Source organism: Lolium rigidum, chromosome 2 (genome assembly GCF_022539505.1).
Source record: "Lolium rigidum isolate FL_2022 chromosome 2, APGP_CSIRO_Lrig_0.1, whole genome shotgun sequence".
Lineage (NCBI taxonomy): Eukaryota > Viridiplantae > Streptophyta > Magnoliopsida > Poales > Poaceae > Lolium > Lolium rigidum.
In genome coordinates, this window is record NC_061509.1 from 285,972,274 (window position 1) to 285,996,729 (window position 24,456).

At 47.2% G+C, this 24,456-nt stretch overlaps 1 protein-coding gene across 1 annotated transcript; it reads left to right on the forward strand.

Annotated features, from left to right (window-relative positions):
* Positions 1–2,911: 2,911 nt before the first annotated feature.
* LOC124693602 lies at positions 2,912–24,456 on the forward strand. The gene is made up of 15 exons (XM_047227083.1): positions 2,912–3,431; positions 3,523–3,787; positions 3,973–4,198; positions 4,272–4,467; positions 4,836–5,048; positions 5,146–5,193; positions 19,288–19,380; positions 19,493–19,672; positions 19,804–20,062; positions 20,169–20,391; positions 20,480–20,612; positions 20,978–21,175; positions 21,297–21,398; positions 23,366–23,438; positions 23,531–24,456. Exons 1-15 carry the CDS (start codon positions 3,255–3,257, stop codon positions 23,671–23,673), a joined length of 2,529 nt encoding a protein of 842 aa, XP_047083039.1. The 5' UTR covers positions 2,912–3,254; the 3' UTR covers positions 23,674–24,456.

The window sequence follows — 24,456 nt, forward strand, 5'->3', positions numbered from 1 at the left end:
CGCAACTTGCTCTGAATTTGTCCGCCTCCACATGTATCTGTGCACTCTGCAATGTGAGGCGCTGAGCAAGAGTCAGTTCCATGGGCTCAGCAGCTTTGTCCATCACGTTTGGAGAGATGTCCTCACTTGCATGAACATTAAAACTTGGATGAACAGTACCCATCATTGGCGCCAATGGTGGAAGATCTGCAACACCAAAGTGTGATTCAACATTGTCCATGAACTCAGACCAATCGCCAACAGCTTGACAGGCCGATAAAAATAGTGGACGCCGAACTGCGGAATGCTCCTCCACTTGACAAGGACGAGTAACACTGACGTTGATGTTGCGAGTACGTGCACCTGGAACATCTTGCAGCCATGTCCGGACATGCGTCGAACAGCCTGCAGGCGTGTTCATGCCAGCCAATCCTACACCTTGCAGCGTGCAGTTCCCAGTACCAAACAAGGTCCTAGCTTGGAGAGGTGTAGTGTCACTGTCTGGGAACACAGGTACGGCATGGTCCCTGTCGGTGTAGTGGCTAGGACTTTTTGTCGAACACCTGGTGGGCATGCGGAAGCGAAGATGGCATCCGCGTGCGGAGCACCAACACAATGATCTGAATGCCCGAGAAGAGCGAGGATGACGTGGGTGTTAGCAATAAGCCATGTCTGGCATGGTGGTGACCGGTGTGTGTGCACTAGGTCTAGGTCCATGGCGGGTAGGCGCGTTCGTGCGCGTCGTGAGCGCGGCCGTGGCATCGTGTGTGCGAGCCCGGGCGGCCATAAAACCACACCCCTGTACTCCATTGTTCTGTACCGAGTTTAGAGCTCGCATTATCAAGAAATTGCTGTTAGTGCAGCGGCGTCAGAGCGCCTGAAAAATTCCTGTGTTGCCATCTCTCTCTTCTACCTCTACTTCTGTCCGTGAGTTGGCCTGAGGGAGAGAGCTAGCTGAGAGCCAAATCCTACAGTGGGCTTGCTTGTCCGCTACTCCAGCACTCTACCCGGCACGAGCAGTGGCGTGGTTGTGGCGATAGGCGTAACTGCCGCCGTCATCTTCTTCAAGTTGACTTGCATCTGGTTCTGCCTGGCCGCCATAGGACTCAGTGTCACGCTGAGCTGCACCAAGCTTAGCTTTCGTTGATGGCACTCAAGTTCGCCTCCGTCGTTGTCATTGCCACATCCATCGCACAAGAACAGATCAAATGGGGCAAAATCTGCGGGATTTTTTTTTTTTTTTTGTGGAATTTTTGTGGAAGGGGAATCTGTGGAAGGAACCTTGCTCTGATACCAAACTGTCACACCCCGTGGCCGCCGTTGAAGATCGGGGCGTGAGGTCGATACAAACTGGATACAGTGGTGGCTTGTGGTAGCCACCGGACCTTGGATGTGCAGAACACCTGAACCTGAAGAAGAAGAAGGGACGAGGAGGAAGACAGACAGGAGAGCAGTTTCAATTCATCAGTTCTCTTCTCATCCTCTCTCGTGTTGACCTCCTGTACCTCTTTATCCTCCCTTCTCCAAGGCTTGTTCGGTTGGGCCGAGCCCATGTCAGTAGCCCAGGTTGTACGTCGGGTGTTACATGGAGCCGCCGAACGAGATGTCGAGATGCCCACGGCGGAGGCGGCCAAGATCCTCGAAGCGACCATCCTGGATGAGGTAGGCCGGCTGAGATCCTCGAATTATACCATGGCGAGTTGTGTAGGGGACAAAGATGAATCGGGAGTTCGGGATTTTCTTATGTGTGGCTCGCATGAAGGAGAAGGTCGATTGGTAAAATAGAAAGGGCATCAGTTTTTTTTTTTTCAGGAACGGATGGCTCCAGCTTAAAAGCATCTCGCAGACATCGTAAAGCCCAAACCTCAAACATGCGTATGCATGTGAATTTGCGATTTGGGACTGATAGCGACGTTTGTAGACCAGATACGCTGTCATTGCCAAGGTCGATGTACATCTTGCCCTACTCCCGCGTGACCAGGCGCCACTCCTCCGCCTTGTCCGCTTCGTGGCGCCTCGTCTGCTCGACGAGCCCGACGTCGGTGTCGAGATGGCGCTCGTCGATGAAGTTGCCGTGCGCGAAGCCAGCCTCCTCGCTGAGCTTCGGGAGGATCCGCTCGAGCTCTTCGTCATTGAGGTAGTCGGCAGGTGCGAACACGGGCGCGCCGTCATGCTCCATCTTGGAGAACGCGCTCGGACGTGGTACGCGGGAGCTCGAGGACGACGAGGCGGCGGAAGGGGAGGAGACGTGGTGGCAATAGGCAGCCGACTCCCGCTTGGAGAACGCGGGCGGCGGGGCGACGTCGTACCTGGTGTACCAGTATGGCCCCCGGAGGCATACCGCATCCGAGCGCATCTTCTCCGCCTCTGACTTCTCGCCAGCGCGCCCATCCCCGATGCGCTCGCTCGAGCTCCCGCTTCCGCCGCGGCCAATCTATCCGCCACCGACCGTACGAGTCGTGTCCAGAGACCATGGCGCTGCGGCGGCGCTGGATTTACGCGCGTGCGTCGATTGCTCACCGACGAGGATGTGAATTTCTCATCGGTGGGGAGGCGGAGGTGCGGATGGGGTTTAGCCTGCATTGGCCTCTTGGCGCGCCATATATATGTACGGATGGGTGCGGATGGGTTTTTGGGCTGTGGCCTGAATCCGTTTTTCAGGCCAGACCACCGATGCAGTGTATGGTGTAGCTCCAAAAATGGGCAAAACCCGCATATCAATCCAAACTGGCATATAGAGGCCGGTGTATTCTAGTCTTCTAGAGTTGCTCTAAGGCCCGGAAAATTCCTAAATATTGCGGGGGTTTCATTATGCTATATAGCACATGGTGTAGGCCCAGCTTATTATTGCCACCAGAGACTTACCAAGGAGCCTCCTCATCTCCACACCTAACCACATCTCCCCACTAATTAAGCTGGATCCACCATTCTGAATCTGGGAGCCAAAGTATCCTCGTCAGTACAAGACCACTGGGGGGGCCTTCAGGCTTCAGCTAAACCAGGTTCGTATTGCGTTCTTCCGTGCTACTGCTTCTCTAGCTAGCTTTCAGGTGTGCTTCGACGAGATCTTGCCCTGCTATACGCCGCTGATCCATGTTTCCTTTGTGCGTGTTATCGTTTTGCCATCGCGTTGTGCTGCGGGCTGCACACAGTATTAAACCTGGCATAGCTTCATCCTCTGATTTTCTAAGTCCTTTTCTCCTTTCTACGGATCATCGTGGTCGTGGAGCAAAAACTGATTTTAAGACTTGGAAAAAGAGGAGACAAACATATAGATGGAGTCCCACACGCAGGTAGGGGCGCTGCTGGAAGAAAATGACACATGGGAGAAGAAACTACAGGATCCAAGCGCAACTCCAATGTTTCTGCCATTTGAATTTTTGACAGAAATCACATGTAATTTTTCCTCTGAGCGAGAACTTGGCAGAGGTGGCTATGGGGTGGTTTACAAGGTTTGTATGCATGGCCAATTCCTTCCAGTCTATTTATAAAATTTATGTTAATACGTTAATTATATCGAAAGACGTTTATCTTGCATCACAGGGAGTTCTTCCGAGCGGGAAAACTATTGCTGTGAAGAAGCTGTTTGACTTACATAGGCTGGAGGATGAGAAATTCCGGAAGGAAGTCAGTTATCTCATGGGGATCAAGCACAGAAACGTAGTGCTGTTTGTAGGTTACTGTGCCAAATCTAGTTGGGAAGCGATAGACCTACAAGGAGGCGGGAATTATATTTTAGCTGAAACACGAGAAAGATTGCTCTGCTTTGAGCATGTATGTAATAAAAGCCTTGACAAGTATATTTCTGGTATGATAAAAAAAACTCTACCTTGTTCATTTCCATTAATCCTTTACTCTTCCCTGAAATGTGTTACTGTATAAAAACACAGCTTAAACCACCCTCACATGAGTTGGTGTGGCCAAGGTACTACAAGTATTATAACTGGATTGATTCAGAATTTTTTCTCTTTCTTTTCTTTATTAATTTAACAGATGAATCTTCTGGCCTCGAATGGGAAATGAGATATGAAATAGTAAGAGGAATTTGCGCTGGTTTGCATTACCTTCATGAGGAATGCCATATTGTTCATCTGGATCTGAAACCAGAAAATATACTGATGGATGCTACTATGGTGCCAAAAATTGCGGATTTCGGTTTGTCAAAGATCTTTGGTGACAAGCAAACCCGGATCATAACTGTAAATCGTCCAGGAACACAGTAAGCTATGCTTTCTATTACTGCATATTCTGTTCCTTCTTGCAATGCCTCGAATTTTCTAACCATGTTGCAGTGGATATATGGCACCAGAATACTTAATCCAAGGTGTAGTTTCCATCAAGGCAGATATATACAGTTTGGGTGTTATTATTATTGAGATACTCACCGGTTATAGAAACTATCCCCTGAGTTCTCTTCCACATTTCCAACAATTAAGCGAGGACAACAGTCGCCAGATTACCGCATCTTTCCAGTACTTCAAAGAAAATGTAAGATGATGTAATCAAGCTTTTGGATATGGGACAATCAAACAACAATCTGTTGAGAGTATGTTCGCAGCGGTAAAATTGTGGTGGATGAGGAAAAACGTAGTACTTACTATTAAAACGAAATATATTAAATAACATGGATTAAAAGGCATGGAAATAACAGTAGGCATATAATTCACTATTTGTAAGAAACATTCACCTTCTAGTTCTAGATGTTTTAATATAACATGGGAAATGCAGTGTACGTGATGTTATATATGTCTAGATTGTTGTACTACTACACTTTAACATGATATGTGGAGATTATATATTTCCTTAAGGATGTGGATGTTTTCCATAACTCCTAACTAATGGGCACAATTTCACAGATACTTGAAACTTGGAGAAAAAGGCTGCAGAAGTCACAGGGAGACACAATCTTGGAACAAATACGAGTATGCGCTGAGTTAGGGATACAATGCGTTGAATTTAACCCAGAGAATAGACCAGTTACAAGGCATATGATCGATAGGCTTGATGAAGTGAACATTATGGACATATCTATCAAAAGTAGCGAGAGCAGTACTCCGCCAGTATTGCAGGTATGCTCACTTACATGCTCTGAGTGAGCCAATTTTTAGAACTTTGTATATATCTATTTTTCAATTTTGTTGATACCAACTTGTGGTTGTTCAATAGGTAGGAGAAGCTTCGGATACTGTGCAGCAAGGAGATACGAGGTCCAAGGTGAGTCTTTGCCTTAGGCATGTAAATAGATTACCACGGTATATTTGACTAAGCACCACAAAAACCTGTGTTTACAACTTGAAGAAATCACTCCATTCAACTCATAAGTAACTTTGCCTTAGACAAACACTGCATACTGCACTCAACTCATAGGTTAGTAGACACCTTTTTTTTTACGAAAGCAGCCAGCGCTGCTTTCAATTATATTGAAGAAGAAAAACAGAGCCAAGTACAGATACTATATCGTTTAGCATGGGTAGGAAGAATCCCATATTACAACAGCCAGTCATCTAATTTAGACGGCCAAAAAAACACTAGCAACAAACTCTTCAGTCTCTCTGGGCCAGTGTGCCAACTGCTCAAGAAGAGATCTCCCAGCGAAATGCCAATCAGCTGCAGTGTCGACAACTATGAAGAAATTAGCCGCTGGGTTGGAGTGTTGATTGGTGAATACACGTGTGTTTCTCTCTTTCCAAAGTGTCCACCAAACAAGGGTCACCATTGCATTCAAGGTTCCCCTAGGCTTTTCTTTTGGAGGCCGCCGTCCCAGCAGACCAGCATTGGAGAAGATCAGTAGCATCAGCAAGCGGCACCGGAGAGATATGTTCATCTTCTGAAGGACCAGATCCCAGACTAGTATCAAAAAGGCACAACTGGCGAACAAATGCAGGGCAGTTTCAGGTTCAGCGTTGCACAAAGGGCAGACTGGATTACACGGAATGGCACACTTCAGAAGGTTACCAGCAGTTAAACATCTATTGAGCGCAGCAAGCCAGGCAATGAGCTGGCATTTCAGAGGGACGTCGCATTCCCAAACAATATATGGGAAGATACATGTGATTCTCCCATCGAACTGCAGCTGGTAAGCGGACTGAACCGAGAATTGGCCATTAGAAGTCCAGTGCATTGAGATTGTGTCCTTTTGCCCAGCAGTAAGGTGAACTGACGTACCCTTTTCCCATAGCTCAGTAAACTGAGAGATTGCCAATGCCGATAAGTTGCTTTTTAAGTGTATCATCCATCGTTGCTCATTGAGGGCCTCTTTATTCTATAGATTCCGATTCGTGCAATGCTTGAATAGCTCCGGCAACGCTTCTTTAATTGGGCGATCGAGAAGCCACGGATCTTGCCAGAAACCGGAAAGATCCCCATCCCCGATATGGAACACCACCGAGGTGTCAAAGACTTGCCCCACCATATTATCGACAGGGACAGGCAGACCAAACCAAGGTTTGGTATCATCCATCCACACGCAAAGCCACACTATGGTTCATGACTTCATGAGATTGGTAATGCCCAGCCCACCGAACTGCCCAAGTGAGCAAACAGTCACCCAATTAACAAGGCATTTGCTGCATGTGGCTTCATCCTTTGGTGCCCAAAGAAACCCCCAAATGATCATCTCCAGCTTACGCAGAAACCATTTAGGCGCCATGAGATTGGTAATGCCCAGCCCACCGAACAACGGCGGCTCCAGGAAATTGCTGGTGGGTATTCCCACCAGCCAAAAAAAATTTCTCAAAGCAAACAAAAACAGAAGCAAACGCCTATAATTTTCACAAATCTTAGAAAAGCACAAACAAAAGCCTATATAGGCTATATTTTCAGTTGGACAGTAATTTCAGTAGAACTATAACAATTATTTCAGTACAATACATAATACTAAAGTGCTTAAATCCATACAAATCGAAGTCCAACAACAAATTTCAATGGAAAGAGCAAGTACCTCTTACAATATAACTTTGCGGGCACCCTTTTGGAAGAGATTGATGACATCCTCATCGTTCACTTGATTGAATAATTCTCTCTCAACAAATGTAACCATGCAATTGTTTAAGTAATCATCACCCATCTTGTTTCTTAGCTTATTCTTCACATAATTCATGGAGGAGAATACCCTTTCAACACTGGCAGTAGCTACTGGCAAAATCAGTACCAACTTGAGAAGCTTGTAAACAATAAAGTACTGTGCATGCATATTTGTCTCCACAAGCATAACTGAAAGCTCAACTATATTCTTCAAGTTTTTAAACCTTTCATCTCTGCGCACATGAGTAATATACATGTCTAGTTGCCATGGAATTCTTGCCAATTCATCAATTGTGAAATCAGTAGCATAAAACTGTGAAGCAAGCTTGACCAACTTATTTTGATCATAAGCGGCAAATGAGCGAACGGGAGAGAATGCTGCCATGCAAATAAGTAGTTCTGTGTTTACCTCATCAAATCTGCCATTTAGTTCTGAAATTTGCCTATCAATCACACTCACAAACATATCAACATGGAAGCGATGGTAATTATCTGCACCATTAAAGAGATCACCTCTTCTAGGTCGACCAACAGGATAGTAACGAGCCTTCATATCAACAACTTTGATGTTGTGCTTTGTACAGAAAGATGTTACCTTAATGAGGAAATCATCCCATCCGGGATCAGACCTCAAGCCCGCCAAGTGATACTTCGTATTGTCAAGTAGTTGAATAGCATGAACAATATCTTGGTCTTTTGTTTGCAAAGCTCTGCTCAAGTCATCTGTGTATCCAAATATTTCTTGCAACAAGTGTGCCATGAAAACAAACTCAAATGACAAAATTGATGTCTCCACTGATAGAGCAGCTTGAGCCTCCGCACCATGGTACTCTTTTCCAATCTTCTTTAGGACTCTCTTTATTGCAGCATATAGAGAGAGGACACGGTTCACTGTCCTCGAAGTGAGAGCCCCAACGTGTATCACATGGCCTTCCCAAACCCATTTCCTGATTTTGCCCGGTCCCTGTTTGTACTTCTTCCGAATCCAATGCATCAATCGGTTCCTCGGCTTGAGCAATCCGAAGCATCCTCATCTTTTTGCAAGACATGCCAAGAGCAGTTAACAAGTGTGCAAGCTGCTGAAAGAACCAAGTACAATCTCCACTCTCCTTAGCAACAGCTACAAGAGTTAACTGTAGTTGATGGGAAAAGCAGTGCACATAATAGGCTGAAGGAGACTCATCCATAATTAGTTTTTTCAGACCATTAGCATTACCTTTCATGTTGCTAGCTCCGTCATATCCTTTCCCACGGGCCATGGCAAATGTCAAGTTGTACTCCATAAGCATTTCTTGAATTGCAGCTTTAAGTGTCAAAGAGGTAGTGTCCTCAACATGAGCAAGACCAAGTAATCTTACAACTGCCCTTCCTTTCTTATCAACATAGCGCAAGCAAACAGCCAACTGCTCATTCCGATACACATCACTAGATTCATCTCGCAAGTATTGCAAATCGACCACCATCAAGTTCTTCAATGAGTAGTTTAGTAGTCTCCCGTGCACAACATTTGATCAGCTCATGTTGTATGTCATGGTGAATCATCCTGCAATTCTGTGGAGCATTGTTGAGAACTACCTTGTTAACCTCTTCAAAATTTCCTGCAAGCCAATTTAAGAGCTCAAGGAAATTTCCTTTATTTAGTGAATCTTCACTTTTATCGTGTCCTCTAAATGCCAAGCCTTGATGCAATAGAAACCTCAAACACTTGAGTGTCCATGTCAAACGCTACAAATACAAAGCCTTGTATTGTGAGTTGCTTGAACAAAGAGATGCTCGGATTGATGCTCTTGGTGTACAGAACATATCAAATTTCTCCTGAGCTTCAGCATGAGCACTACCAACACCACCTTCATGTCTCACCAATCTACTTTTCATGTTCCAGTTCCTAAAACCATCCTTCACAAAAGAATCTCCACCGGGACATTTTGTTTTATCCTTGAACAAATAGCAAACAAAGCAGAAGGCGGCTTCCTTTTCCACACTATACTCAATCCATGGAAATTCTGCAAACCAACCATGGCAAAAGCGGCGATCTTTTCCACTCTTTACTGTGACAAAAAACTTGTGATTCTTTGGTTGGCATGGCCCCATCTCAATGTATCTCCTTCTTACTCTATCTTCGTCATTGACAGCATATCTTGATATGGGAATCCGCTTGCCAGGGTCATGTTTGAGGGCCTGCAAATCTGCATGTGTTGCTTCATCATCTTCATCAGTTGACAAATCATCTTCCACAATTGGGGCTGTGTTTCCGACGCTACTGTCCGGTTCACGTTCTTCATCTGCTGTTTGCACTAGCGCCAACTGAAGATTGTTCTCAACCTCATCATGAGAAGCACTTGATTCAACAACAATCTGATTTGGTGTGGATGTTTCATCTATCTTCTTTGCTTTCGAAGCTTTATTCCACATTGCATATATGCTGCTTCCAGCAAGCCCAGCACCATTCTTTTTCTTCATCTACATAACAACCAAAACAATGGAAAAATTGAGATATGAACAAATGGCCTACTCTGATTTTCAATCTACTAATTTATTGCTAGTTTAGTAATCTACGGCTCTTCTAAATATCTAAAATACCAATTTGGTGCAAGTAATTTCGAATTTAGTAGACAACTATGAACATCTAAATCCTAAATCGAAATGGGGAAGAGCCAGAGGCAAGAGATGAGAGGATTCGTACGTACCTGCGAGGCAAGGTCGCCGGTGAGGAGGTCGCCGGTGAGGCGGTCGCGCCGTCGCGGGTCGCCGCCGGTCGCCGCCGGTCGCCCTGCCCAGCCGGCCAGCCGCCAATCGCCCTGCCCAGCCGCGTCGCTAGGGTTGGCTCTGTCCTTCCTCGTTCTTTCGGCGGAACGATACGATACGGAGACTGGGAGTCTGGGCACGATACGCTGGTTCGTTCGCTGGGAGGTCGTCCTGAGCGTTTGAGGTATGGGCTTGGCACTTGGGCCTAATAAAAAAAATTTGGGCCAAAATGTATTGGTATGCCTGGGCATACAGGGGCATACCCCTGGCGCCGCCAGTGCCACCGAACCGCCCAAGTGAGCAAACAGTCACCCAATTAACAAGGCATTTGCTGCATGTGGCTTCATCCTTTGGTTCCCAAAGAAACCCCCAAATGATCATCTCCAGCTTACGCAGAAAGCATTTAGGCGCAATGAGGGTAATCAGCTGAAATATCGGCATGGCAGCAAGCACAGTTCTGACCAACATAAGTCTGCCTCCCGAGGACATCGGCATCTTCCATCCACACACTTTTAATGAGCTTGTCCAGCAGAGGTTGCAGATCACTGTGTCTCAATCCAGAGCCCGAGAGAGGCATGCCAAGGTTGTTACTGTTGAGGAATGGCAACTAGTATTCACAGAGGGCCATAAGCCAGTACATGTACATGTGTGACAATGTGCAGGTAAGCCCCTCATACACTGGGGAATAACAGAAAAGGGACTATACAACTCTAACACCCCCCCTCAAACTCATGGTGGATCAACAACATTGAGTTTGGAGAGAAAGAAACCATGCTGTGCTCTAGTCTGGGCCTTCGTGAAGAAGTCAGCAAGCTGAAGCTTTGAAGGCACATAATGAAGAGCCATAACCTGATGCTGCACAGCATGACGCACATAGAAAGCGAGCGTCAGCAGAAACACCAAAGTCCGCAAGTAACCAGCGTAACCAAGTCACCTCAGCCGTCAAAAGAGCCATCACTCGCAACTCAGCCTCAACACTCGAACGAGAGACTGCAACCTGCTTCTTGGTTTTCCAAGCAATGAGAGAGCCACCAAGAAAGACACAGTAGGCAGAAAGAGACTTGTGATCCTCTGGATCACTAGCCCAGGTAGCATCTGAGTAGGTCTGGAGCTGTAAGGAGCTGGAGCGAGGAAAGAAAAGCCGACGGGAGATAGTGCCACGAAGATAGCGAAGGACACGAAGAAGATGACTATAGTGGACACTAGTGGGAGCAGCCATGAACCGACTCGGAATGTGGACTCGGGTAGGAGATGTCGGGACGTGTGACGACGAAGGTAGACAAGACTCCCAACCAAGTGACGATAGCGAGTCGGGTCCGGAAGAGGAACACCATCAGTGGAACGGAGGCGAACATTGAGCTCCATAGGAGTCTCGACAGTGCGCTCATCACCAAGAGCGGCACGAGTGAGAAGGTCCTGAATATACTTCTCCTGGGAGATGTAGAAGCCATCGGAGGTAGAGGAAACCTCTTGCCCAAGAAAGTAGCGAAGAGGACCAAGATCAGTCATGAGAAACTGATCTCGAAGACGGGCCTTGCAAAAGGCAATGTACTCAGGGTCGTCGCCTGTGATGATCATGTCATCAACATAAAGAAGCAGCAGAGTCCGACCACGAGAGGATGTGTGAACAAAGAGCGCAGGGTCATGTGCGCTAGGGACGAAACCAGCAGCGGTGACCACAGAGGCAAAACGCTGAAACCAGGCGCGAGGGGCTTGCTTAAGGCCATAGAGAGAGCGTCGGAGACGACAGACCATGCCATCGGGAACAGAGTAGCCAGGAGGTGGCTGCATGTATACCTCCTCATTTAACTCACCGTTAAGAAAAGCATTCTGCACATCAAGCTGAGAGACAGACCAGTGACGAATAGAAGCAACGACAAGAAGAGTACGAACAGTGGTCATGTGAGCCACTGGAGCAAAGGTCTCTCATAGTCACGGCCATGCTCCTGCTGAAAGCCACGAGCGACAAGTCGAGCCTTGTAGCGCTCAAGAGAACCATCGGAGCGAGTCTTGATCTTGTAGACCCACTTGCAGGTGATGGGACGAACAGAGGAAGGAGGAGTGACAACCTCCCAAGTGCCAGTACGCTCAAGAGCAGCAATCTCCTCAGTCATCGCTAGCTGCCATTCGGGATGAGCAAGGGCATCCCGATAAGAGGTCGGCTCAAGGGTAGCAGAAAGACCGTAGTGAGTGGGAGAATAGCGATCAGGAGGAGGATGAGCACGGAGATGATGAGTTCTCGGACGGAGAGGGCATTGCATCAGAGGTAGAGGGCATGTCATGAGAAGTAGCATCATCCTCACGGGGACGACGGGAGTAGTGAAAAGGGTAAGGAGGGACCACCGTAGGCGAGGAAGGTGACATGGGAGAGGATGGTGTGGAGGGTAGGGAAGGCGGTGAGGGAGGAGAGGGGGGTCTGGTGGGCGAAGGAGGAGAGGGACGCGGATCGAGCACGGAGTTGCAACGTGCAAAGAGCACCATGAGCTCTGATACCATGTTGAGGAATGGCAACTAGTATTCACAGAGGGCCATAGGCCAGTACATGTACATGTGTGACAATGTGCAGGTAAGCCCCTCATACACTGGGGAATAATAGAAAAGGGACTATACAACTCTAACAGTTACAAGAGATGAAGAGCGTTGTGAATTAGCAACTAGTATTCACTGTGGGCCAAAGGCCAGTACAGGTGATACAATATGCAGGGAAGCTCCTCATACAGTGGGAATATACAGTAAAGGGGTCTATACATCACTAACACCCCCCTCAAACTCATGGTGGATCAATAACACTGAGTTTGGAGAGAAAGAACCCATGTTATGCTCTAGTCTGGGCCTTTGTGAAGAAGTCAGCAAGCTGTAGCTCGGAAGGCACATAATGAAGAGCCATAACCTGATCTTGCACAACATTACACATGTAGAAGGCATCAACACCAATGTGTTTGGTGAGCTCGTGCTTCACCGGATCACGCGCAATGATGATGGCACCAGTACTGTCCGATAAAAGAGGAGTCGGGCGCAGAAACACCAAATCCCCAAAATCCTCAAGTAACCAGCGTAACCAAGTCACTTCTGTCGTCAAGAGAGCCATCGCTCGCAACTCAGCCTCGACACTCGAACAAGAGACTGCAACCTGCTTCTTGGTCTTCCAAGCAATGAGAGAACCACCAAGAAAGACACAGTAGGCAGAAAGAGACTTGCGATCCTATGGATCACTAGCCCAGGTAGCATCTGAGTAGGTCTGGAGCTGTAAGGAGCTGGAGCGAGGAAAGAAAAGACGACGGGAGATAGTGCCACGATGATAGCGAAGGACTCAAAGGAGATGACTATAGTGGACACTAGTGGGAGCAGACATGAACTGACTCAGAATGTGGACCGGGTAGGAGATGTCAGGGCGGGTGACAGCAAGGTAGACAAGGCTCCCAACCAAGTGACGATAACGAGCCGGGTCCGGAAGAGGATCACCATTAGTGGCACGGAGACGGACATTGTGCTCCATAGGAGTCTCGACAGTGCGCTCATCACCGAGAGCGGCACGAGTGAGAAGGTCCTGAATATACTTCTCTTGGGAGATATAGAAGCCATCGAAGGTAGAGGAAACCTCAAGCCCAAGAAAGTAGCGAAGAGGACCAAGATTAGTCATGAGAAACTGAACACGAAGACGGGCCTTGACAAAGGTAATGTACTCAGGGCCGTCACCTGTGATGATCATGTCATCGACATAAAGAAGAAGGAGAGTCCGACCACGAGAAGATGTGTGGACAAAGAGCGCAGGGTCATGTGCGTTAGGAACAAAACTAGCAGAGGTCACCACAGAGGCGAAACGCTGAAACCAGGCGCGAGGGGCTTGCTTAAGGCCATAGAGAGAGCGCCGGAGACGACAGACCATGCCATCGGGAATAGAGTAGCCAGGAGGTGGCTGCATGTATACCTCCTCACGTAACTCACCATTAAGAAAAACATTTTGCACATCAAGTGGAGAGGCAGACCAGTGACGAACAGAAGCAACGGCAAGAAGAGTACGAACAATGGTCATGTGAGCCACTGGAGCAAAGGTCTCGTCATAGTCACGGCCATGCTCTTGCTGAAAGCCGCGAGCGACAAGACGAGCCTTGTAGCGCTCAAGAGAACCATCGGAGTGAGTCTTGATCTTGTAGACCCACTTGCAGGTGATGGGACAAACAGAGGAAGGAGGAGTGACAACATCCCAGGTGCCAGTACGCTCGAGAGCAGCAATCTCCTCAGCCATCGCAAGCTGCCATTCGGGATGAGCAAGAGCATCCCGATAAGAGGTCGGCTCAAGGACAGCAGAGAGACCGTAGTGAGTGGGAGAATAGCGATCAGGAGGAGGACGAGGACGAGCACGAAGACAATGAGTCAGCTCGGATGGAGATGGCATCACACCAAAGGTGGAGGGCATGTCAGGAGGAGCATCATCATCCTCACAGGGACGACGGGAGTAGTGAAAAGGGTAGGGAGTGACCACCATAGGCGAGGAAGGTGACATGAGAGAGGAAGGTGTGGAGGGTGGGGAAGGCGGTGAGGGAGGAGAGGGGGTTCTGGTGGGTGAAGGAGTAGAAGGTGGAGAGAGAATCGGCGGAGCAGGAACCTGAGGCACGGGAGGAGGTGAGTCAGGAAACATGAGAAAAGAGATATCATCCACCGAAAAGGAAGAGGAGGAGGGACGCGGGTAGAAAGGACGAGACTCTTCAAAAGTGACATCCCGAGATATGCGCATCCAACGACCAATAGGATCCCAACACTTATATCCGTTGTGCTCAGGACTGTAGCCAAGGAAGACACACTCAACAGATTGAGCAGTCAGCTTGGTGCGTTCGCGTGGAGCAAGAAGAACATAGAAAACGCAACCAAAGAGACGAAGGGTCGAATAATCAGGAGTGCGGCCAGTAAGACGCTCAAGAGGAATACCACCCTGCAGGGCCGTGGAGGGCTGAAGGTTGATGAGATAGGAGGAAATAGACACAGCCTCAGCCCAGAAGTGAGGAGGAAGAGAAGCGGCGATCATCATCGCACGAGCCGTCTCAAGTAGGTGGCGATGCTTGCGCTCAACCACGCCATTTTGGGCATGGGCACCAGGGCAAGAGAACTGGGCAAGAGTGCCCTGCTCAGCAAGAAAACCACACAACAAGTGGGAGATATACTCACCAGCGGAGTCAGCCCGAAACGCACGAATAGGCGTGGAAAACTGAGTATGAACCATGACAGCAAAACGCTTATATATCGAGAGAACCTCGTTGCGAGAAGTCATAAAATAGATCCAAGTGTGGCGAGAGAAGTCATCGATAAAATAACATAGTAGCGTTGGCCCCCCTTTGAAGCAAAGGGAGCCGGACCCCATACATTAGAATGAACCAAATAGAAAGGACGCTGAGATACAGACTCACTAGTAGGATAAGGTAACTGATTCTGTTTACCAAGCCTACAGCCCTGACAACCCTAAAGCGAGACACCTCCTGAGACAAGCCCCAGAAGACCTCGACGAAGTAAAGACGACAAGCGAGAATCACATAGATGACCAAGACGATGATGCCACTGCTGAAAGGAGGCGGTAGTGGAAGCAGCAAGCACACGTGGTGCAGTCAGTGAAGTGGTAGAAGAAGGAACATGAAGCCAGTCAAGCTCCGACGTCCCTAGGAGTCGCGGCACCGAGGGCCAGCCCCAACCAGTGCCCGAGTGTGAGTGTCCTGAACAGAACAAGAATCAACATCAAGAATGACCCAACAACTAGAATCAGTGAGTTGAGCAGCGGAAAACAAGTTCATGGTAAAACGGGGAACATGAGAAACATCAGGAACGAAAAAAGAGGGAGTTGAAAGAGTGCCACGACTAGCAACAGGAAGAGAAGTACCATCGGCAGTAAGAACACGGACAAGAAGAGGAAGAGGTCGAAGAGAAGAAAGAGAAGAAGAATCAGGAGACATGTGAAAAGAAGCTCTAGAATCCAGAACCCACAAAGATGTACCTGACTGTGTAGAGGAACCAGCCGCAGAGGCAGCAGTACCCGTCGAAGCAGAGCCAAAGGAGGCAAGGAGACGCTGAAGCCTCGCTATATCCTGCGCAGTGAAGCCGGTGGTGATAGGCGCTGAAGATGGAGCACGAGGAGGCACACCCCGCTGCTTCTGATAGCAGTCAGACTCAAGGTGACCAGACCTCCGACAGTGAGTGCATAACCGAGGAGGATGAGGGCGACCCCCATCGCGAGAAGGGCGAGCTCCTCCAGGAGCAGCAGGCGCTGGTGTGGGTAGAAGCGGCGGTGTAGGTGCAGTGGGAACTCGAGCAACAAGAACAGAAGGTGTCCCAAGCAGTCCAGCACCACGTAGACGAGTCTCCTTAGCGCGGAGCTCAGTCAAGACCTCTGAGATAGGAACACGGCCTCGAGCAAACAACCGAGCACGACGGGGCTCAAATTCTGGACGAAGTCTAGACAGGAACTCATGGATCCTCTGAAAGTCCATATCTAAACGTACTGTCCGGTAACACGGGCAAGTACCCTAGACAACACTGCGAAGGGAGTCAAGCTGGCGCCAGATCACCGTATTCTGGGTGTAGAACTCATCAACAGTAGAGTCACCCTGCTGAAGATCATGCTCCTGACGCAACACAGATAAGTATAGAGAATCCCCAGAAGGCTGATAACGCTAACGAAGGTGAGATCACATCTCAACGATAGTAGCGAGGCCCGTAAACTCAGAAGCAAACTGTGGCTGAACACTCTGCGAAAGAATAGCAGCAACTCTAGCATCCTCATCACACCATTGAGTAAAAGCAGCCATACTATCACGATAGGAGCCAAGAGCCTCTGAATAGGCAAGTACCTGCTCCTCATATGCCTCCTCATATGCCTTATCAGCAGCAGACTTAGCTGCATCCCGATCATCCTGAGTAGCACCCTCAGCAAGGGCCTATGGCACGGACGGCGGGTAGGAGGAACAGGAGCAGTGGGGTGCGACGGACAAGAGACCTCGCCGGTAAGAACACCCCACAGCCGAAGACCACGCATGTGAATGCGCATAAAGGCAGCAAATTTTCCATAGTTGGTGCCATAAAAAATCACCGGGCACCGAGGAATGCTAACATAACCCGCAGAAGAGGATGACATACTGATACTTCCTTCATTTTTTTTGGATCTGGTCAACTCTCACAGATCAAACCAGGTAGCCAGCCGAACCACAACACCCATGCAATAGAAATCCAGATCGGGGCAGCCAGCAGATCAAGCCCACGCTCAAAGAAAAGGAGATCCACCCACGAGCAACAAAGAAGGAGTTGCAACCAAACCAGGATGGGGCCGTGCAGAGCAGCAGCTGGCCAGGATGGATTGGCTAGGCCGACAGCAGGACAGGGTAGCAGCAGCACGAATCGAGCACGGAGTTGTAGCGTGCGGGAGCTAAATCTGGAGCTCTGATACCATGTTATGAATTAGCAACTAGTATTCACTGTGGACCAAAGACCAGTACATATACAAGTGATACAATATGCAGGGAAGCCCCTCATACAGTAGGGGTCTATACATCACTAACAAAGAGAAGGAAGCAACATGACAATTGAACTGACCGGAGTAGACACCTTTTGGTCCTGGCAAGATATGGAAGTCTATCTCTAGGCGCAAATGCAAGCTCTTATCGTGGTTGCTGGAATCCCTCTTTGCAAGGACTTCCCATTCTCTTAGGCAGTCTGAGGTATGGAAACGATCATCTGGGGTAACCGCTCATGTCTGGTTACATGGTTACAGTGCAATCCTAGACAATCGTTTGGTGGGACGAAACCCTGGTGGTCCACTCCGATGTTAGCACCCTTGTGTGCATCGGCACCTTATTTTTCTTCGAGCAACCAGATCTGAATGAGGGGTGTTTGAGGGAGCAGGTGGAGAATGGCAGCAAAGAAACACTCGTAGTCGAGGTGGGACTTGGGAGTGGGGGCGGCCATGGCGGCATGAGGTGTTGTGGTGGTTTGATGGTCCTGTGGGCTGCCCGGTGGTGGTCGGTTGGCCAGGATCGCGCAATAACTTTGAGTTTGGTGAGCTTGAGTGAAATCCTATCTCGACCATGGTCCATGCCTACAACGGACACCGCTCTTCTTCTTGGAGGCGTCGCTGTGGTGCCCCTTCATAAGAAGAGAATTGACCAGTTAATAAGGAAAACTAGCTAAGAACTGGTACATTTGCTGATGTACACAAACCAACCCCAAGGCTGCTGCTAGCCAAGCCAACGGCTCTGTCACCCAAGCGACTAGAGGTGACACCCTAAAAACATAACGACGTTTTCGGAGCCTCTACGTCAACTTATGAAACCTAAGCAACACATACTCACCCTACTGACCAAAGAGACACCCTACAAACAAAATTGATTTCTGGAGACTCCGCCCTGGCCCGGGCCATACCAGCCGTGTCATCAGCTCTTCTGCCCAAGTAACGAAAGCCAACACTTCAATGCACACGAATTCTAGAGTTGCCTCTCTGGTTTCAACACCGACCCCTAGTACGCGCACCCTCCTTGCGAATGGCGGAGCTACAAGGCATCACAAGCCACTGGCAAGACGAAGGACATGACCTATCGCCTCCAAGGAGGAAGCAAAGGGAACGCCACCGACGCTAGCTGTGGACAAAGATGAAGCTTGAGTTTTCACTTGGAGATCCCGATACCAAAATGACGGGAGAATTGAAGGGGCACCACAGCGACGCCTCCAAGAAGAAGAGCGGTGTCCGTTGTAGGCATGGACCATGGTCGAGATAGGATTTCACTCAAGCTCACCAAACTCAAAGTTATTGCGCAGTCTGGCCAACCGACCACCACCGGGCAGCCCACAGGACCATCAAACCACCACAACACCTCATGCCGCCATGGCCGCCCCCACTCCCAAGTCCCACCTCGACTACGAGTGTTTCTTTGCTGCCATTCTCCACCTGCTCCCTCAAACACCCCTCATTCAGATCTGGCCGGATCTGGGTCATTCCTGCTTTGCACCACACCTCCTACTATCGACGTCGAGTCAGCACAGGTTGCTGCCACGTGCGTGGATGCAAGCATGCCAGACCAGATCTGGTGCCCCACCAAACCGAGCGCTGTGCCACCCCAAGCTGCTAGCCTCGATCCGTGCAGCATGCACAACACAACACCAGCGCATCCGCCACTGAGCACCTGTCCTCACTACCCACGCAACGAAGTGCGACGATGAGCTTGTTAGGGGCACCACCCGGCTTCCTCACGCTGGTTATCTGATTGCCATCCCCACCACCTTCGGTAGCAGGACCCGCCGCCACCATGGTGGAGGCCAGTGGCAGTGGCGGTGAACATGAGCAAACGGGAATGATGGAGCCGGTGGCGCTAGGTCTTCTATGACGTTGCCTAGGGATCCTAATAGTGTAATCCAAGGACATAAAAATAGACAATCTAGTTTCAGTTCTCCTTTTTATTGTCATTGAAAAAACATGCTATTGCTGGTACTCCCTTAAAATAGATTAATAAAAGTTTCCATTGTCAAAAAATGAAACAAAAACTGAACCCAGCACTCCCTTAATTGTAGATAAGTCGCGAGCAAGAGGAGGGCTGTGAGGTGCATAATGCGGAATTGGCTGATGTTTATGAAAATATCAGAGCAGCGGATATCAAATCTGAGGTAAGTATATTACAAAAAGGCGCGTGGAAATTCAGAAATGACGCATGTCAATAATCACATTATTGGACTCTTTTAGTTACATAAGCTTTCTCATGGTTGCATGCCATTCCAGATTAAAGTACCTTTTCATAGGGTTACATGTGAAGTTAATAAGCATCATGTCCTGGAGAGCATGCTACGTGATGAAAGTGTTGAGCCAACATGTCTTGAGTTATCACTCTTAGAAGACATCACGAATAATTTCTCCAAAGACCACGAGATTGCCAGAAGTCGGTTAGGAGTGCTTTACAAGGTATGCATACTTTCTAATTGAAAACTTACAATTTTTTCAAATCTCAACCATACTTTACTTGAATATTATGAATGCAAAGAAAAACTGAAATACAAACATGCAAGTTTATTCTAACAAGGGAACTTAAACAGGGCAAGCTTTCATCAGGGAGTACTGTTGTTGTTAAGAGGCTCGCAATTGCCAGTGCAGTTGAAGATTCACTATTTCTTCATGCGGTCAATTCCTTGATGAGTATTAAGCACCGTAACATCGTACGGTTTCTAGGTTATTGTTCTAATGTACAAGAGAAGGTGACAAGGGAAGGGGACACAAGCATTATTGTTATGGTGCGAAAGAGATTGCTCTGCTTCGAGTATCTACATAAAGGAAATCTCCAGAAGCATCTTACTGGTAAGTCTAGTGATGATATGATCCACTTGATTCCGTTTCCTTTTGCTTTGCCTTTAATTAAGTAGTATAACATATTTCCTGATGGTCTATATGTTCACTAATCCAGATGAATCTCGTGGGTTTCATTGGCACGCACGGTACCAAACAATTAAAGGAATTTGTCAAGGCTTGCAGTATCTGCATGATGATTATATTCCTCATCTAGATCTGAAACCAGACAATATACTGTTTTCTGAGACAATGGTGCCAAAAATATTGGATTATGGTTTTTCAAGAGTCTTTACTAATGAGATAAGACAAACTATCTTTAAAAACATTGATGGATCGCTGTAAGCCAAGTCTTGAGAACTCCATTGTTTCGTGAGATAATAATATGATTGGAATACGTTTATGCCTGAAAATTATTTATTCATGTAGGGCATGCATGGCGACACCGGAATACTTGACTGGTTCAGAAATCACACTTAAGTCTGACATTTACAGTTTGGGGCTTATAATTATGCAGATAGTAACTGGACCAAACAACATGGACTACTCGAACATAGCGAGTGTAAGACTAGTTTTATTAAAGCACTTACGTACAAAGGCATCATTGTTGAAATGGTCATATATGTTACTCCTACATTTTTGCGTATTACGACGCCACACCATATATGGAACACTTGAATTAAATGAAGAGTTCAAAATGGTGATGAAAAGAAGAGATAAATACTATAATGAAGATATCTATTGTTCATGGCAGATGTTTCCTTTTGTTTCTCCAGTATTGGCCAGTATAAACTGTATGCAGTTTCTCTTGTTTAGCATCTTTTATTGATCTTTGATTAGGTGTGGCTTGCGTTATTTATTATGTGATTTGTGATAGTACATTTGCACCTTGGTCTCTAAACCAATCCCTGCTTTTCAAATTCATAGATAGTTGAAAGTTGGAGAAGTAGGTTGGAATTGGAGGCGTCAAAGGAGCACACGTTTGAAACATGTTACCAGCAAGTAAAAGTATGCGTTGACATAGGGATGCGCTGCATGGACCATGACCCCCGGAACAGACCCGTTACACAGTATATCATCAATTGTCTTGATAGAATGGAAAGGGAGCGGTCGGTCGGAAGTTACGTAAGTAATTCATCTATGTACATTGGTCCCGACCTAATTTAGTTTGAACTGAGAACTGTATCAACATTCATATTTGTTGCTGCAAACAAGTGATCTGTCTAAGTTGATGGCTTACGTGCAGATGATTTTTCCTTCCGAATCAACATCACAACCATCAGATGAGGAATTAAAAGAGTCACCAGTGCCACATGCTCCACCAGCTGTACAACCAGTAGGCCGTAAGGTAAGTTAAAGTTCTTTCAAACATGCAGTAAAACCTTAATGTTCTGCCAACTTAAGAGTTTTTTTTTTGAAACGAGGCAAAAGCTTTGCCTTTCCGTTGATTAAAAAGAAATTTCTCGGTTAATTAACGGAAAACTGGGCTAAAACCGATACAACCGGGACCCAAGCCCCACAAGAGCACCTGAACAGAAAGGGCAAGCCCAATCACCACTCGGAAGACCAGTCGACCTCCCACCTAAGCTGAAGAGAAGGCGTTGTAACTGCTATGGAAGGAGCATGCACGGGATGCTCCGGCGTAGAAGAAGAAGCGGACCCCCAAAGATTTGTGCCAACATGACGTCGACAACCAGCATCAAGAGCAACCTGTCGCCCATACAGTGGGGAACGAAAAAGAACATCACAAGAATCAGAAAAAAACCAAGAAAAAAATAAATTATGGAACTAAATTTCTGGAACATGAGAAACAAATCTTGAAGAAAAAAAATATGGAAAAAAAATTCTGGAACCGATGCACCGTGAGCGGCCAGGTCTCCCGGCGGCGCGGAGGGACCAGGTATCTTGTGATGGATCGAGATGCCAATCTCTTCCGAGGCTTCATGTTGGGTTTTTCGAGGGGGCGATATCCGGCGTCTTGAGCTTTTCCTCGCCGAAAGCAGCGCGGCAAGATATATGCAGGAAACGAGAGCAGTCGTTAGATTCTCGTTTTTTTCTTTCCGCAAATCTTGGTCCACATTTTCTCCTAGACTCTTTCTCCTACTTCTACGCCCATGCTGGCTTTCACATGGAACGAATACGTTAGACCCCGTAAGTTCTCTCCCGTAGGAATTTGCCGTAAATGTAGCATTATTTGCCTAAGGGCATGACCGACGCGAGCGCTTGTGGATGGGTGCTAGGAATTATTTTCTAGCCGATCGGCAGTTTTATCATTGAAAGTCTGGCCTTGCTCGGCACAAAACGAAGCAGCAAGCGCTAAGATGTTTTATCCCATCTGAGCTAAAGCCCCGCTGGTGGTTAGCCAGGAATAAAATGGATCCAGAAGGGAAATTTGTAAGTGCAAATGAGGAAGCAACATGTAGTCGATTCAGAGTGAAGCGGATAGAGTGGAATGTACCTTTGGGCGATACTCTAACAATCAATACCGATGGAGCGTTTGTTGAAGCGACAACATCGGGTGCATGGGGTTTTGTCATTCAAGACAGTGCTGGCACGGTTAGAGGATCTGGGTTTGGTTGACTGGAGCATATAGCTAGGGCGGCCTGATCGCAGCATTGCAATCAGCGGCTTTCGATTTGACACCGGAAGGAGTGCTGTACCGGGACATTCGAGCTTTTATTCATCTACAGTTCATTTCAGTTATTTTCTCTTATTGTCCTCGTGTTTGTAATAAGTTGGCACATGATTTGGCCACGTTGGGTTTAGTCATGCAAGAGACTAGGTCATTGTGGCCGGAAGCTCCGCCGAGTTGTGTAAATGTACCGTTGGCCAGCACGTTTTCTGAGACAGATGATTAATGGAATACCTGTTCCATGTCAAAAAAAAAGGCGGGTCCATAATTAGCGCTTAGTGCTAGAAGGAAAGAAGCTTAGATGATTTATTAATCCTATAATATTTATTTTTTCTTCATAAGTGTCCACATAAGATACATGCCCTAACTTACAAGTATGTGTGACTGCATGAGTAGTAAAAAGTAGCATGGTCACAATAAAATAACTAAAACCCTAAAAAAAACCAGGCAGCTTAATTGCCAATGTGTTTTGGAGAACAAATATAGCACATACACAGTATCCTTTTTCTTCTGAATTTACACATCTTAAATCCAATTTGGCACAGAACATGTGCAAAGAAGGCAATTGTGTCTCAGCGAATTAAGATTCTATACATAGTATGCAGATTTAATCATCAAGTATTGTAATTTATGTAGTCTTCTTCCCGCGTGTTTATGAGTTTGTCATTCTTGTTGTGAACCAGATAGTGCTTAATGTGCCGATGAATTACAATAAGAGCAGATCAGTCATCATGGAGGTTGCTTCAAAGATCACAGGTATATACGTCCTTCCCTCTACTATAACAATTTTCTCGTGTATTATCATTGATGTGTTATTTGTCTTGACCGATGTTGTGTAATGATGTCAGGGATCATGTCGTTGGCATACGACAGCGACAAGAGCACGCTGACGGTTGTTGGGGACGTGGACCCGGTGGCAATTGTGACCAGACTGCGCAAGATGAAATACCCAGTGGAGGTAGTTGCAGTGGAGGTGATTAGGACAAAGTAACACTGCCCCGGGTGCCAATCCTACTACATCCCCGTCCAAGACCAAGAGTCCGACTCCTGCACCATCATGTGAGAGATTATCCAGCACGGCGCAAAATCTGCACAGTCTACTTCGAGTGAGTGGCGCTGGTGCTGGCATATATGTGAGGATGGTGAGAGTCAGTCACCGGGGTGAGATAATACCTTCGTTCCGACAATCAAGCAGACACATTCTCAAATAGGGTCTGGGAGAATGGTCTTTTCTTAGCAAGCAGTTGATCAAGACAAACCTTACTGTTGGTGATTGCAATTTGGATCAGTGTCGGCTTGGAAACTTCAGCCGTTGATGAGCCGGTGTGGAAGAAATTGGCTGAGGTGTTGATGTAAATATGTGATATGAAATGTTCGGTTAGAGAAGGACATTCACATTTCCAGGATCATTCTATGGAGGATGCGAGCTTTCCAAACGTTCCAGGGCCTCGCGCAGAGGAGGCTACATAGGAGATCTTCTCTTCTTTTTTTTTTGATAATGAGGAGATCTTCTCATATACTTTTCGGATTCAATGAATCAAGCTACAAGGAGTAATAGTATAGTATATTGTGGATTTTTTTTTTTACATTTATGTTCTGAATGGATGGGTTTCCTTACATAGCCCACAAGTTGTTTCCATTTCCCCCATTTTCATGTCTCCCCTGCAGTTTTCAGTTCAAAAAATACTGCAGCATGGAGCACACACACCGAATTCAGCGATTACCATAATTTGAAGGAAAGTTGGTCTCGGCATGAAGTCTGAGAAGAAAAACA

What these genes read in the sequence shown, in the direction of transcription:
- LOC124693602 (XM_047227083.1), top strand. Translation starts at nt 3,255, where the DNA reads ATGGAGTCCCACACGCAGGTAGGGGCGCTGCTGGAAGAAAATGACACA. An exon ending in AAGGAGATACGAGGTCCAAG is followed by an intron (nt 5,194 to 19,287) that starts GTGAGTCTTTGC and finishes CCTTAATTGTAG; the next exon opens with ATAAGTCGCGAGCAAGAGGA. An exon ending in ACTACTCGAACATAGCGAGT is followed by an intron (nt 20,613 to 20,977) that starts GTAAGACTAGTT and finishes TCAAATTCATAG; the next exon opens with ATAGTTGAAAGTTGGAGAAG.